Raw genomic sequence first — 17,329 nt, 5'->3', positions numbered from 1 at the left:
TAATTAGTTACTGAATACTTCTACTGAATTCACTGAACACTGTTGTCCAATTTTAAAATGTGAACCTTGTGACATTTGTTTCTGACTATCTGAATTTGGATGAACATTCATTTCTGAATTTTACAAATTGGAGTCAACTGTTTAATATTAATATTATATTAATATAAATTAACATGAGGACAATATCTAATATTTACACAGCATATTTAGTGGGTCCCTCAAGACAATGTACATTTGTCAGAGTTATCTGTATAATATTATGCCTTATGAACATTTCTATTTTGGATAATTAGACAAAGAGTAATTATTCTATCCCATAAAAACTGAATTATAAGATATTTTCTAGAGATCTGAGGATACCATGTACATTAAAAAGTGAGAGAATTACAAAATATTTAGGAGTAGTTTACATTTTGAAATTTTTGGCCATCAAGCCAAAGAACTTGATCATTTTATTAGTTTGGTCTCCCAACACAATACCACTGCTAACACTAAAATATTTTACTTTTTATCTCTTTTCTCTGGATCTTTTTCTTCCTCTGGAGTTTATTCTTTTTTTTCACCCCTTATTTTGCCAATAATCTTCTCTCTCTGCATCCTTCCCACATCCTGTTATTTTGTAAGGGACAGAGCTTTGTTAATTCCCTGGTTCCTCCCATATTACTACATTTTTGCACACACTCCCTGCAGTAGACTGGAAGTTTGAGACTCTTCCTTTCTCATGGAAGACTAGATTTTGCTCACTCCACAGTTAGTCAATAATGCAGCTGCAGCTAGTTAAAGAGGTCTACTGGACAGAGATGCAATTCCGCCTCTTCTCTGGGTACAGCATACACACTGCAGTGCACCTAACCTACTGGCCCTATGGGTAATGGACCAAATTCAGTCTCAGACTAGTGTGCACTATTCCAATTCAACACTCCAACCCTCCATTTAGTTTCCCTGCTATCCTGATCTGCTCATCCTTTCTTCCTTCCCCTGCATAGCTCCTGTGCCACTGCTCCAGCATTTCAGAGTCCAAGAAGCATTTACAAAAGCAGAAAAGTGACATGAAACTGACAGGAACTGTGTCAAGATTCTGAACTGGAGCTGTGTGAGATGTGGAAGGGAGAAGGAACTCCTTTATTTCTACTACTCTTGCCCACACCAGCAGCAAAGGCTCACCCCTATTCTTCTGAGGCTCCCATGCCTAAAGGAACAGATGGGAAGTTGCTCTGGATAATACTATATTACAATTCTGCCATGGAGAGTTCTGAAAATATAGCATGGCTTTGGAAAAAAGATAGGATGCCTCTGATCCCCACGCCAAACCAAGTCTTTGGTCATGCAATGCAACTTGCCTCCATGTTATCAGTTTAAAATATGTACAAAGTTATTATATGCTATAGTTTTATGGATATATAACCCTCTGGATTTCATAGCCACTCCTTTTTAATTTAAAGATTAGAAATTTTAATGGCTTATTCAATTTAAATTACCCACTGTTCAATTACTATTTTAAACCTCAAAATAAGCTAGCACAACACAGCCTGCAACCTGGGAAAATAATCACTCTAAATTGATATCTCTGGGGTGGTCTCATGGCAGCACAATACCTATGAGGTGAGGTGGGATTGAAAGAATCAGAATGTGAATCACTCCCTTACCCTACCCCATGCTAGGAATGCCTCATATCACTCAAAAAGCTATTTCAACTGCAGCTCAAAGTAGTGCTAATTGGCTCCAAAAGGAATAATATCTAACCCTCTTTAGTTGGAGATCAACAATGGGGGTAAAGGAGGTGGATTGGGGGAAGGAAAAAAGCAAGAGTCCTTTTCCTATGACAACACAAGTCCAGATTTTTGGGTTCCTTGAGATTTTATACAGGCCTAGTCCACACTTAAAAATTAGCTGATTTGGTTACGTAGCTTAGGGCTGTGAAAATTTTCACATTCTGAGTGTTGCAGTGAGGTCAACCTAGCCCCTGGTGTAGAGGCAGCTAGATTGACAAAATAATTCTTCTGTTGACCTCGCTGCTGCCTTGGAGAGATGGAAGAGGTTTTTCCAGTGATAAGGTTAATCCATCGACAGAGAAAGTGTCTACATTACACTGCTACAGGAACACAGCTGCAGCTTCATAACAACTGTAGTGCAGATATGTCCACATTGTTTGCATATACAGTTATTTTCTTCAGAGCTGCAGTACTAGAACCTTGTCTTAAATTATGTTTACCTTTTTAAAGAAAAATGAAAATATTTTAAATTGGTGTCTCAACAGGTGCTATTTAGTACTTTTTCAAGATGTTCACACTATTTGAGTTACAATAAAGTTGAGCCTTTCACATGGGAAACATACCATGTAATTTGAGACTGCAAATTTATTAACAAGGATCTAAAGACCAAAAAAAAAAAAAAAAAAAAAAATGGTACAAGTCACTGACCTTCTGAAGTCCTCCATTCTCCTCCACCAATGGAGGAAGAGTACTAGTGCTATTGGTAGATGGTGGTTCCACATTGTAGTCACGAAAACAGCAGAATAAGGTGCTAAAGATACTTCGACTCCTTTGCTTCTTCAAGCTGATATTACATTGGGACACTATAAAATGGGGGAAAAAGAAATCACGCTTTAAGTTTTCCAGATATAAAAAGGTTATATATTATTTGAAAATTCCTGATGTTCATCAACTTTACCTTCACACTTTACACCATATCCTTCACTGTCAAACTTACACACAGAGGTCTGCATATACATATCACGTTTGGCTCTCCACACAATCCAAGCTCTTGTGATACCATACTGAGATCTTACTTTGATAGATGCTCTAGAAATACCTAAAACAGATACTGTGACCTATAGCCAGTAATTTGCTGGCAAAATCTGACTCTGAAATGAAACTCTGCTCTAAAACAGAATGTCATCAGGAGAAGTCAACTGATCCCTGGGCATATTTTGGGCAAAACACTTTACTGTTTAAGACACAAACTCATTCCACACAGGTTTCTTTTTTTTTTTTTTTTAATTCTACTGCTTATGCCTTGACAGCTATGTTATAGAACATGAAAAAGCATAACAAACAACTCTTGTAGCAGAGAATTAAACGAAGTGTCAGAAAGTAAGGCTGCCATTCCTAATGTGGAACAGATTTACATGGCCCTGTGTGCTGAACCAGGGTAACTGAAGTTGCAGCATAAGGGAGGCAGAGAAACATTTTTGAAAGATATAATAAAACATACAGACTATGAGCTATCACTCATGAGGTACACAAAGGACCGCTAGTAAGCCCAAATGCTTTCAGCCCATAGTTTTAGCAACTACCTTCTACTATTACTCCTTTTCAGGGAGTAGGACAACTGTTATCCAAATATCCACTACAATCTTCATTGCCAGGTTATCAGATACATGTTAGAAAAGCAACCATTTTCTGAATTTCCTCAGGACTAATCCTGATGAAAAGAAGTATTTAGAAATATTTAATTTTATTACTACACCTCTACCCTGATATAACGCTGTTCTCGGGAGCCAAAAAATCTTACTGCGTTATAAGTGAAACTGCGTTATATCGAATTTGTTTTGATCTGCCAGAGCGCGCAGCCCCGCTCTCCCAGAGTGCTGCTTTACCACGTTATATCTGAATTTGTGTTATATCGGGTCGCGTTATATCAGGGTAGAGGTGTACTTGAGATCTGGATCAATACAATCTACATTACCTCTCCTGGAAAAATACTTCATACGACTCTCACACAATCTTATCTATTTCACTGCACAATTGTTAGTGACACTGAACATATAACATGGTAATATAATGTAAATCTAAAATAATATGTGCATTTTTAGGTAAAAACAAGGCTCTAATATAACTACTAATGTTAATCTGCTCTAAGCATTCTCAAAACTACAATACCCGCACGAGGAAATAAGGAAACAGATCAACAGAGCCAGACGTGTACCCAGAAGCCTCCTACTGCAAGACAAACCCAAGAAAGAAACCAACAGGACTCCACTGGCCATCACATACAGCCCCCAGCTAAAACCTCTCCAACGCATCATCAAGGATCTACAACCCATCCTGGACAATGATCCCACACTTTCACAGGCCTTGGGTGGCAGGCCAGTCCTTGCCCACAGACAACCTGCCAACCTGAAACATATTCTCACCAGTAACTGCACACCGCACCATAATAACTCTAGCTCAGGAACCAATCCATGCAACAAACCTCGATGTCAACTCTGCCCACGTATCTACACCAGCGACACCATCACAGGACCTAACCAGATCAGCCACACCATCACTGGTTCATTCACCTGCACATCCACCAATGTAATATACGCCATCATATGCCAGCAATGCCCCTCTGCTATATACATCGGCCAAACTGGACAGTCTCTATGGAAAAGGATAAATGGACACAAATCAGACATTAGGAATGGCAATATACAAAAACCTGTAGGAGAGCACTACAACCTCCTTGGCTACACTATAGCAGACCTTAAGGTGGCCATCCTGCAGCAAAAAAACTTCAGGACCAGACTTCAAAGAGAAACTGCTGAGCTTCAGTTCATCTGCAAATTTGACACCATCAGCTCAGGACTGAACAAAGACTGTGAATGGCTTGCCAACTACAGAACCAGTTTCTCCTCTGTTGGTTTTCACACCTCAACTGCTAGAACAGGGCCTCATCCTCCCTGACTGAACTGACCTCGTTATCTCTAGCTTGCTTGCTAGCATATATATACCTGCCCCTGGAAATTTCCACAACATGCATCTGAGGAGGTGGGTATTCACCCACGAAAGCTCATGCTCCAAAACGTCTGTTAGTCTATAAGGTGCCACAGGATTCTTTGCTGCTTTTACAGATCCAGACTAACATGGCTACCCCTCTGATACTAATGTTAATGCAACCAGAGGATATTTATATAGCACGTAAGAATAAAAATATAACAAGATTACTACTAGATACTCGCATGTTTTGGATGCTGTTGTGAGACGTGAGACCCAGAGTATATTATCTTAAAATCATTTGAGAAGAGTAAACCCTACATTATATAGGATCACAACCTTGGAAAGGCAGGACCACCTTGCCCTTCCCATTACATGGAGCAGAAGGGGTACCAATAAGCAAAGGACTAATTACCCTCACTTTTTGATCCTGCTATAATTTAATAAAAATAATGTTTTAAACAAACTCTGAGCAAGCAACCATTTTATACCTACCTTCTTTTCAATTATAATATAGATTTAAATTAAAGGCACAGAGAAACACTTCAATTAGAAGCTGCTGACTTAAGGATTTCATTGGCTCCTAAACATTTTGCTGTGACAGATGGAATGAAAAGAGTCGTTAAGCTATTTCTCTCTATTTCCTCTGCCCTTTCACAGGTGCAGGACTACTGAAGGCGATGTATACACAACCACCACCCAGATCCAGAATAGCAATCAACATCTTAGATTTCAATTTTTACAGTGTCTTTTCTAAACAGATTAGATCAGCCTTGCAAAATTCTAATTGACTATTAAAAGTGATTTTTTAAAAACAAATAATAAAATAAACTAGACATTTTATTTATCACCATGGTCAAGTGTGGGAAATAGTTTTTTGTGGCTTGGCTGGTGGTCTATTTTCCTGACAATTTCATAAGGATGCATTAATAAAACAGTACATTTCACTTCATTCATTTTCCCCCCTCAAAAATACTGTCTAACGTATCTCAGACAGTTTTTCTTCTCATACATCAAAGTTTTAAATCTGATCAAAGCAACAGATCTATTTGGAAAACGAAAATCCTTCAGAAAGATACAATAATATTAATCCACACTAAAAAGGAGCAACATAACACTTCAACACACAGGGCACAAACACACAATAGTGGATAGAGATAAAACATCACACTACACCCATCATAGAATTGAATGGTCTTTTAAATAAATTAATAGCTGTGTGAAAATAAAAATTCTTTTAATGTTGAAACAGTCATCATATAAATTATGTTTTCATAACATTTTCTCCTCCCTATCATTTGCAAAATTCTAGTACAGGTCAAAGAGTAATATTTTTTTCCCCAATATTTCATTTGGTAAACATTTTCTCCCTTTTAAAAAACCAGCAGTGGAACTCAACATGGTTACTTTTGGTTTACTGCCACAAAGTGGAAACTCACGGTATCTGAAAGCGAATAGAATTTGTACATGCATATTCTCTTAAATTCAGGTTATGTTTAGCTAACATGGTAAATTTTACATTAAAAGAAACTGAACTTATGTTGCTTAAGGCAGTACTCTAAAAGTTCATACAATTAAACGTTTTTGTATAAAATCCATTCTATTTATTTACTTTGATTTATACATTAACAACGTTCTAAATGCTTTTCACATATTAAGAACCACAACTATAAATGAAGGACCACATTCTCAAAATGGTGTGAACATTTCTGATTGCACCCAATTTTCACATATACAATGCCTCGGGCCTAGGGCCCTACCAAATTCAAGGTCCATTTTGGTCAATTTCACAGTCATAAGATTTTAAACATCGTAAATTTCATGCTTTCAGCTCTTTAAATCTGAAATGTCATGGTCTTGTAATTGTACGGGTCCTGATCCAAAGAGGAGTGTGTGGGAGACGGGTGGCGGTGGGGAGGAGCAAGGTTATTGTAGGGAGGGTTGCAGTACTTATTTCTATGCTGCTGTTGGTGGCAGTATTGCCTTCAGAGCTGAACAACTGGAAAATGGTGGTTGCCGGTCAGGAGCCCAGCTCCAAAGGTAGAGCCACCACCAGCAGCACGTAGATGTAAGAATGGCATGGTATGGTATTACCACCCTTACCTCTGCGCTGATGCTGGCAGGATGCTACCTTCAGAGCTGGGTGCCCAGCCAGCTGCTGCCGCTCTCCAGCTGCCTAGCTCTGAAGTCAGCGCAGAAGTAAAGGTGGCAATATCATGACCGCCCTAAAATAATCTGGGGACCCCCCTGCAACTCCCTTTTGGGTCAGAACCCCAATTTGTGAAACCACTGGTTTCCCCTGTGAAATCTGTATAGTATAGGGTAAAAGCACACAAAATACCAGATTTCATGCAGGGAGACCAGATTTCATGGTCCATGATGCCTTTTTCATGGCTGTGAATTTGGTAGGGCCTTACTCATGCCTTCATGAATGTCATGAATTTGCATGCAGACACACTAACACTTGAAGGATTTCTACATGTGCACTTTTGGACATTTGGGCTAATGTTTATTAAAATGGACATTTCTGAAATGTATTTTTCCCCCAAAGCAGATTCCTAGGAAAACACAGTGTCAGCAAATGTAAAACCCTTAATCTTGCTTTTCTATTAACTTACCAATCATGAGAACTCTTCTTTGTCTTAATACAAACCTCACTTTCCATACATTTAAATATCAAACAAGTATCAAATCTGTGTGGAGACTAAAGGTAGTTTACAGTCCCTTACATGCTACCCTCTTATACTCAGCGTCATGAACAACATTGTCCACCTTACATTTCATTCATTTTGCTTTCTTGTCTTTGAATTCATAAATCTTGATTTGGAGTTCAAATGTTGATCTTAGCTACACCTGTGTAAATCTGAAATACCTACTTAGTTCTTCATTTTCCTCCAAATCCCTCCTAAAAACCCACTTTAACTTAGTTTTCTATTGTTTACTTGCACTCCTTTGCTGTCTGTTCTCACACTCCCCAATCTCAGCCTCTATTTACAAATTTACATGATTAGCTTGTTAAGTAAAGGGACACTTATTTGTTTAAACACTTTTTTTGTTACATCTTTCCAGTCTGTGTGTTCCATGGTTATTTCAGGTAGATCATGATCCTGAAAACAATTACGTATGTGAATAGTCCCCATTTGAAGTTAATGCATCTGTGCTTACAAAGTTATAGATATGCATAAATATTTGCAAGATTAGAGCCTTTTGATGTAAACTCCTCAGGGCAGTGACAATCTCTAAAAAGCATGACACAAATGTAAGGCGCTATATAAGTGTTTGTTAATTAGCTTCTCTTGCTGTTTAAAAACAGAAAAAATTACACAGTCATTGAGCTTACTCTATGAGTTTACTGAATGCAGGACTAAGCCTGCCCTGACCCAAGCCATGGCCCTGCCAATGTTCTGCCAGGAGGCTTCGCCCTCCCTCCCCCTCTACCCTGAAGCCAGTGGGGGCTCGGCTCCAGCTGGCAGCCTGGAGCCTGGGCCTGCCGGCTGTCAGGGGCAGTGCTTCGGCTGGCCTGAGTCAGGCCAGTGTGTGTGTGTGCACCCGCATGTGTGTGTCTTGAGGCTCCTCAGGCCACTGTATTGGGGGGGGGGGGGGCTCGGGGCTCCGGCGTGCAGGGAAGGTGGGTTAGCCTCCCCAAAGGTAGGGTTCACCCACTGCCCATGTGTCATAAACAGATAGCTAAGGGTTAATGTTCTTTTACCTGTAAAGGGTTAGCAAAGGGAACCAAACACCTGACCAGAGGACCAATCAGGAAACAAGACTTTTTCAAATCTGGGTGGAGGGAAGTTTTGGGTGTGAGTTCTTTGTTCTTTGTCTTGGTTCGGTGACCCTTTCGGCTCTGAGAGTGATCTTTCTATCTCCAGGCTTCCTAATCTTCTGTTTCCAAGTTGTAAGTACAAGGATAGTAAGACAATAGGTTTATATTGTTTTTTTGTATTTACATGTGTGTAGTTGCTGGAATGTTTTAAATTGTATTCTTTTTGCATAAGGCTGTTTATTCATTTTTCCTTTAAGCAATTGACCCTGTATATTTTCACCTTGATACAGAGACCAATTTTATATCTTTTTCTTTCTTTTTATATAAAGCTTTCTTTTTAAGACCTGTTTGAATGTTTTTCACTGGTTAAGGCTAAGAAATGAAGGGAGGGGGAAAATCTCTTTGTGTTAGATTTACTAAGCCTGACTTTGCATACCCTCTGAGTGAGGGGGGAGAGAGATTAGATCTCTCGGTACTTGTGCTTCAAGGACTTGAAGCAGGGAATCTCCCAGAGTACCCAGGGCGGGGAAATCTGGGAGGAGGTAAAGAGGGTGGAATCCCTTTGTTTAAATTCACGGAGCTTGAATCTGTATATCTCTCCAGGAACCCAAGGAGGGAACACCTGGAGGGGAAGACGGAGAAGGGAAGTGGGTTATTTCCCTTTGTGGTGAGACTCAGGGCATCTGAGTCTTGGGGGTTCCCTAGGGAAGTTTTTGGGGAGACCAGAGTGAGCCAGACACTGGAATTTTTCTGTCTGGTGGCAGCAATATCAGATCCAAGCTGGTAATTAAGTTTGGAGGTTTCATGCTAGCTTCTCATGTTCTGAACTCTAAGGTTCAGATCTGAGTAGGAAAGTTATGACACCATGATTAAATATAAAGGAGATATTAATGTGGCAAAAATTTCATTACCTGTGCTACAGCACTTTAGTCCTTGAGTGTTAGACATCATTAACTGTGCATTCACTCATGGTTCTGATAATTATTATCTATGTATGTATGTTATGGTAGCATCTTGGAGCCCTAGTCACGGACCAGGATTGTCCTTCATTGCAGTGTTAGCTCAAGATACAAATTGAGTGTTGCCTCTAACTTGACTCCTTTGCACACACAAAAATTTCTAGCTTGAGCTCAGTGGTGGTTTGCACATGAGCTAGCTGACCTGTTAGGATGCAGGGCTTGAAGCCTGAATGCCGCTGATCCTCAAGCTAGCAATGCAGTGGGGGTGCAGCTACAGGCTAGAATTTGAATTGGCACAACTCATCAGCTGCCAGTCCAGTCTCTCTCTCACTCAAGTGGAATAACTTGAGCTAACTGTTGCAGTGAAGACAAGCCCTGCACCTGAAATATGGGGGAAAAAGGAGACAGAGAGGAAATCTCTGCACAACACTAATTCAGGTACTCACAGTGAGCTGAAATAGAAAACATGACTGCAAGTGACAGAGATAGAATTGCCTCTGTAATAAATAAACTTTAAAAATAAGGTGCATGGCCAGAAGAACAACGTGGAATACTTGACCCTCTGATGATCTATCAGATCTTCTAGTGTCTTGTTTATCCCAGTGTTTCCCCTAGGCAATTGCTAGCACTTGAATACAGAAGTATTACGTACAGGAAATTTCTTTCATATTAGTAATATAGACTTTGCTTGACAGCAGATGGACTGGAGTGCCAGTGAATATTTAAGACCTAAATTTTCAAGCGAGACTAGTAATTTTGAGTATTTAGAAAGTGCTGAGCATCATTCCTCTGAAAATCAGACCTCTGAGGCTCCCAGAATCACTAGTCATTTTTGAAAATTTAGGCCTTAAATTTCCACAGCAGCCATATATTTTAACTATTAGTAGCCTCTGACTGTATTTCCTTTTAACTTCCCAGGAGACGTGTGACCTATTCTTGCATACTGAGCTCTACATGGAAACTAATGTTAATTTTCTATTGCAGATAATGATGTTTGTTTACCACTATCCTATCCAATATAAAAACTAACACTGCTATCATTAAACACATTCAGAAACCACCAAGTGAAAAATATAGCTCTGTCACAATAACCCTAATCTGACCCACACTGCATACAGTAAGCCCAGCTCTACCATCCAATGCACTCAAACACTGACCTGGAGAACAACCCTCAAGAGACAAGTACTTACCCAAAGTTTCAGATTTGAGTTCTGCCCTTTGATTTACACTTAAGAGTCTTCATTTTACAACAAGAACATTTTCTACATCTCACCTGAAAAATGGGTGAACAGATTTTGTTCAAACCTTACCAAAAAAATCATCTTTTGACAGAGAAAAAAACAAGGGTATTTTCAGCCAAAAGGGTGAATATTTTCAAAGTGTTATAAGCAACAGTAAATAGGAGATAGTATTGAAAGCCCAGACGTCACCTCAAGCATAGTGTTCTCTACCAAGAAAACCACATGATTTGCTCATTCTAAATAAACGACAGGGTACAAAACTAAGTATTAACAGTTCCAAACGCTTAAAAAAATCAAGTTAGGTCCCAAAAATCATGGTTAGCCTAAAAATCCTGAGGTTTTTAAATAAAATGAACCCAAATGTTTTTATCATCTCCCCGTTTCTAGGATTTCAGGGTACACTCACGTCACGTTTGTAAGCTTTTCTCTGCAATCATAAGAGCTAGAAAATTGCTTATTTTTTTTCAATGAAAGCAGAGATCTCATGTAATCTCTTGACCCCAGAAATCAGACTTTAAGAAAAATACAGTAGACTTTCAGAGCTATGAACACCAGAATTATGAACTGATCAGTGAACCATACACCTCATTTGAAACTGGAAGTACACAATCAGGCAGCAGCAGAGACAAAAAAAGCAAACACAGTACAGTACTGTGTTAAACGCAAACTACTAAAAAATAAAGGGAAAGCAGCATTTTTCTTCTACATAGTAAAGTTTCAAAGCTGTATTAAGTCAGTGTTCAGCTGTAAACTTTTGAAAGAACAAGCATGAAGTTTTGTTCAGAGTTGCGAACATTTCAGAGTTACGGACAACCTCCATTCCTGAGGTGTTCATAACTCTGAGGTTATACTTTACCAAATATTATGCGAAAATCACAAGAGTTGACAGCAGCAAAGAATCCTGTGGCACCTTATAGACTAACAGACGTTTTGGAGCATGAGCTTTCGTGGGTGAATACACACTTCATCAGATGCATGTAGTGGAAATTTCCAGGGGCAGGTATATATATGCAAGCAAGCTAGAGATAATGAGGTTAGTTCAATCATGGAGGATGAGGCCCTGTTCTAACACTTGAGGTGTGAAAACCAAGGGAGGAGAAACTGTTTTTGTAGTTGGCAAGCCATTCATAGTCTTTGTTTAATCCTGAGCTGATGGTGTCAAATTTGCAGATGAACTGAATCTCAGCAGTTTCTCTGACAACACTTCAAACCCCAAGTTGTTAGTAGCTGAATTGTTTGTACCTTAAAGGTCAATTTTCCTCAGATGCGCATTAGGGATAATTGTAATCACCCTCTGTGTCATAATAATTTAGCGATTTGTAACTTAACTGTTCTCGAAACAGATACATTCACTAATTTATATGCTATTCATAGGGATTTTACTCCTTAGATCCTTATTTGTTTTTTATGGGATTTTATGAGTGAAAGCTATTTCTTTTGGCTGTCTTACATGTAAACAGGGATGGTAATTCTACAGATAAGTACATATATCTGTAGTGCCTGTATTAGTCTTTTACACTGAGGGTACCTGGTTTCACTAGAGGGGACAGTTTACTTGAGACCCCAATGGCAGACTTTTGCTTCAAAGGAAGTACTCTCGCTGCTGGAGTTATACTTGATCAAATTCATATGGCACAGTATTCCAGCTGTCTGCTTCATTTGTTTTTGTGTAAAGTGCTTAGGTTACATTTGTGGAACAGATAAAAAAACTTTGGGACTGACTCAGTGTCAATATTTCCCCAAGACTTATAATTTGTTTATTATGGTGCTGGCTCTTATTTTAAAAAAAAGGAGGAGGATAACTTGCTTTGGCTTTTTTAAAGCAAATAGATCAGATTAGCAAAGAAAACAGGTCATTAGAAATATATGCTCAATGCTCTAAATAATAAGGTTAGAAGCAGCTCTCAGCATGTGGACTTTAGAGAAGTGTTTTTCCAATTTCAGGAAATCATCAGTTGACAGAGCGCAAGACTGGGACTTGGAAGACATGGATTCTATTCCTGGCTCTCCCACTGGGCTGCTGGGTGACCTTGGGCAAGTCACTTGACTTCTGTTGGCCTCAATTGCCCTGTCTGTAAAATGGGGATACTGACACTGACCTCCTTTGAAAAGAGCTCTAACAGTGCTTTTCATTGTTCGATCTCAAAGCTAGGTATTATTATTATTATTATGGATTTCTGGATGGTGTGCCATATGATATTCAATTAGGATTAGGCTGGTGATCAATTTATATGCTGAGGAGTGAAGGCAATTTATGTGGTCATGCAACAACATTTTAAAGTTTTGTATAGTTTTCTTTGGCATGAATATGCAAAGTTATTTTAAAATGAGAGCATAAATATAAACCTATATAATTAAATTAGATCAGTGAGGGGTGTGGAAGACCTACCTGCCTAAAACCTGCAGTGAAGTATCCTGGAATTAAGTTTGTTTGGCTATATGAAAAAATACCATGTATCAGGGAAAGGAAAGAGAAAGATTGTTCAAAAAGAATAAAGTTAATATTTCGTATTGCAAATCCTCACTGTGGAGGAGGTAACTGGAAGAATAATTAAGAAAAGTACACACTGCCTGTGTTCTACATGTACATGCACTACGTTAATTATAACTCTCAATGACATACGAGTTTGTTGAAAGCCACCCCCTATGTTCATTACTCTTTTCAACTGGTATTAAAACAAAATAGAAAAAAAATTAGCACAGATGGCATCAGAAGCAATGCAAAGAAGAATGAAGTACTAAATGTGAATTTTGAAAAACCCAATAACTACGACTACAGTATCAATAACTTTTATCCTTCCGAGAGAATAATGTCTCTATTGCCATGTAGCAAGGCAGAAAGATATCTTGATGGGAGACAAAATGCTTAATATTAAAACAGAGGAAAAAGGAAATATACATGTAAGTTATGCTATGCTCCTCGCTCAGGTATTGGTTGATAGGGTAGCATCGCCTAGTGATCAGGACTTAGGCCTCTGCTCTGCAGGGCGATTGTTGAAATGGGAGCCCGGGCCCTTCCACTCCACAGAACTCTGACTCAGGGCCGTTTGAGGGCTACAAGTGATCTGACAACCAGGGATGATTGAGGCTGCCCTCCCTGGGCCACTTCTTATTACTCCCTTTATCAGAAGGTAGCCGTGTTAGTCTGGATCTGTAAAAGCAGCAAAGAATCCTGTGGCACCTTATAGACTAACAGACGTTTTGGAGCATGCTCCAAAACGTCTGTTAGTCTATAAGGTGCCACAGGATTCTTTGCTGCTTTTACTCCCTTTATGACTGTCTCAAAGTAGCCATCTGAGCTAAAGCAGCATGAAGGATGTCTGCTCATCACAAGACACCTTCTGCGTGTAGCGTGGTAGTGCTTTCTCCTTCGGGCAGCAACGGTCTTTCTACGGCATAGCCCACCTTCCTGGGCTAGATCAGTCCTAGGGCTTTCCTCTGCGGGAGTCATCCAAACAAAATAAAGGGGAACTAACAACTAGGAGTCTATATGAGGGGGGGGGGGGAATGTTTCTCTTAGGCTGTCTCTGTAGCAGGTCCTCTCCTGACCTTTGGGCAGCTGTTGTGGGGACAGATTCTGCCTTTTCCTCAGCTTTCCTTTGATGGAGCAGGTCTGCTTTCTTCCCTAGTCTGCTACCAAAAGAACTGTTCCCCTGCCCTTTTACAGCTCCTCCAGTTGGAGCATTTTCTATAAGTGTGGTCGGGCGGGGCTGGCTGAGCCCAAAGCAGTTCTTTAACCCTTCAGCCCCTTGTTGCTCAGGGTGGAGTTTGTATACCCCGTCACAACTAACTGCTCAGTGAGGAGGGGGAAACAGTAATGGGAGACTTGGAAATGGCAGAGATGCTTAAGGACTTCTTTGTTTCGGTCTTCACTGAGAAGTCTGAAGGAATGTCTAATATAGTGAATGCTTATGGGAAGAGGGTTAGGTTTAGAAGATAAAATTAAAAAAGAGCAAGTCAAGCTTGGAGAGCAGTGGCTGCTGGTTGAGCGCCCAGCTTTCAAGGCAATGCTGTGCCAGCAGCATCACAGAAGTAAGAGTGGCAATGTGAAAAGTGATATTTGTCAATATCAGTTTTCACAGCAGAGTTAGCGCCCCATTGCCACCCTTACTTCTGTGCTTCCACTGCCACCATGGGCCTGACAGCTGGAGTCTCGCTGCTTCTAGGGGTGGAGTTGGGGAAGAGCCTGAGCAGCAGGACTCCAGTTGTCTCCTTTATCCTCGCTTCCTAGGTGTGCATGGCCCTTCTGCACGAGTCCCAGTCATCCGGGGCTGACAGCTGGAGCTCTTTAAAGAAACAAAAAGACACACAACTGGCACCTCCTTGGGAGGCCTACCCCATCCTTGAGAACTGCTGCTCTATGCATAGATATTGTAATATGGCACATAATACTTACAAGCAGTGCTCTCTTCAGGCTGAGAGAGCTTTTCGGATCTATAAGGATAGAAAAAATGTATAGCTGTGAAGGGTGGGTTAAAGCTACTGACCTGTAATTTTTGTTTCTCAGTGAAGGTTTTGATGTATACACTCAATACTCCTTATGCAGCAATACTATTTTCAGTTCAAAATAACTTCATCATCTCACTTGGATCTTGTTTACCAATTGGATTTTGTGTGACTTACATTGCATGTTAAGTCTTTGTGATATGAACAACTGCTAAAAAACTGAAGTAGAATCTTAACTGCAAACTGGAAAGTTTGATTCTATCATCAAAATGCAATGTGGGAAACATTAAATAATTTAACTGGGTTATTGTAATCAAATGATGACTGCTGGACTATAATGCCATAGATCAAAATTTTCAAAATAAGAATTTAAAGTTAGGGTCAGGGATAGCTCAGTGGTTTGAGCATTGACCTGCTAAACCCAGGGTTGTGAGTTCAGTCCTTGAGGGGGCCACATAGGGATCTGGGCAAAAATCTGTCTGGGGATTGGCCTTGCTTTGAGCAGGGGCATTGGACTAGATCTCCTGAGGTCCCTTCCAACCCTGATATTCTGTGATTCTATGAATATAACCTTTAAATTAGTGGCCTAAAATCCAAAAATGCCTGAGCACCCACAGCAGCTCCTAGTGACTTCCTGAGCAGAGAAGGAGCAAAGTGCCCTGGTTCAGAGTCATATGTGGCTAGATTCTCACCTTCATGTGCTGATGGAATCCTTGTGTCTCCTGAGCATGGTCAGGATCTTTACTGCCAGCAATGATGGTAGTAAGACATACAGAGCTTCCCTCCGCAATGGATGAAGCTATCCTATACTTCTGTGCTAGAGCTGACTTTTTGATGCCATGAATGAAAGGATAGTACCAGCTTCTTCATGAATAGTAGAAATCCAGTTCTGTGTAATATTGTAAGAAAGATTGAATCTGGTACTCATTGATATAGGGACCACTTGTGTTCTGGTACTAAGTCTGCAATTCTCTGCTGCCTTAGTGGTGAGCAGGAATATTTTGTGGGGCAGAGCCCATTCCCACATCATCATGGTTTTCTAACACAGAAGGTATGGTGTTGTGGCTCTTTACTTAGTTCATGTGGTGGATTTATAGAAAGCTTGAGACCCATTACTGATAATTCTCTGAGGATGGTAACTTTAAGGCAAGTATAGTGCCTGTTGCATAATATCTTTTCAGTATTTTATGAACTTCATTAATCTTATTTTGACTGATAATTCGTATATTAATAAATTAGAGATCTTGCCTCATCTTTAGTAGTAGGAATTTCAGAAATGCTGGATTTTGTTAAAAAGTTGCTTTGGTAATGGTACAGTAATACTGGTTGCAGTGACCTACAGACTTAATTGGTAAGTGTTACGATATTAGATTTTAAGGAACATTAATGTAATGACCCACTGCAAAAGTCATGTGGGTGATGATTTGAGTTTCGCCCTTTAGATCAGATAGTATTTTCTCCTTCATTTACTCCACTTTTGGTGACATTGACATATCTGTAACCAAATACGTTTTCCTTTTTTCTGCAATAAGATAAACTTTCTGTAGATGCATGGGTATTTTTTTATTTAAACGTGGTTAGTTAAAGTTAAAGTTAAAATGCTGTATCTTTTATATACTATTGATTGTTCCTGTACAGAATTAAGCAGAATGGGATGTTTTCATTCAGAGCTACAGTGTTGGTGGCAGCAATTATTATTTAGTAATTTAATTAACAAGAAAAGCAAGCAATGATATTGTACGTAGTTTTGAATAAAACAGAATTTTCTTAAGTGGCTAACCTCCTTGTCACCTAGTAGAAGCTTGGGTTCTGATATTAAATCTTCTGCAGTCCTCTGAGGCCAAAGTTGACCTGTTAGAAATATCCTCAAAAGAGCTTGATGTGCTGGGTGAAACACAATTTGGCATGTTTTGCATCTGTTCTTGCCTGCAACTGAATTGTCAGTGTAACAAAAACAGCTGTGTACTAAAGGAAGCGTTTTGTTGTCTGGATCAGCTTCACTGAAGTCAGATTTCCCTCCCCCCTCCTTTTAACTGCCTTATTATGTATAAAGAAAACAATTTTTTCCCCCTCATATGTGGTTGTCTGAATTTATCAGGAATTGTTAATACATACCTGTTCCTTCCAGTTTGGAAAAGGATTCCTAAAAGTTATTCTTTATCATGCCAAATGCAACCTCCTGTCCTGTATGTTGATTCAGTTTTGGCAGTATCCTCTTGA

General features: G+C 39.6%; 1 protein-coding gene across 1 annotated transcript in view; it reads right to left on the bottom strand.

Annotated features, from left to right (window-relative positions):
• The window catches only part of CTDSPL (CTD small phosphatase like), a 129,740-nt gene that overhangs the window by 50,577 nt on the left and 61,834 nt on the right, over nt 1-17,329 (bottom strand). The window contains exon 2 of the mRNA XM_030549979.1: nt 2,421-2,575. Within this exon, the coding sequence (XP_030405839.1) occupies nt 2,421-2,575 (155 nt within the window). The remainder of the gene's footprint in view (nt 1-2,420; nt 2,576-17,329) is intronic.

This window comes from Gopherus evgoodei, chromosome 2 (genome assembly GCF_007399415.2).
Source record: "Gopherus evgoodei ecotype Sinaloan lineage chromosome 2, rGopEvg1_v1.p, whole genome shotgun sequence".
NCBI classification, from domain to species: Eukaryota; Metazoa; Chordata; order Testudines; family Testudinidae; genus Gopherus; species Gopherus evgoodei.
This window is presented reverse-complemented; position numbering and strand designations above follow the sequence as displayed.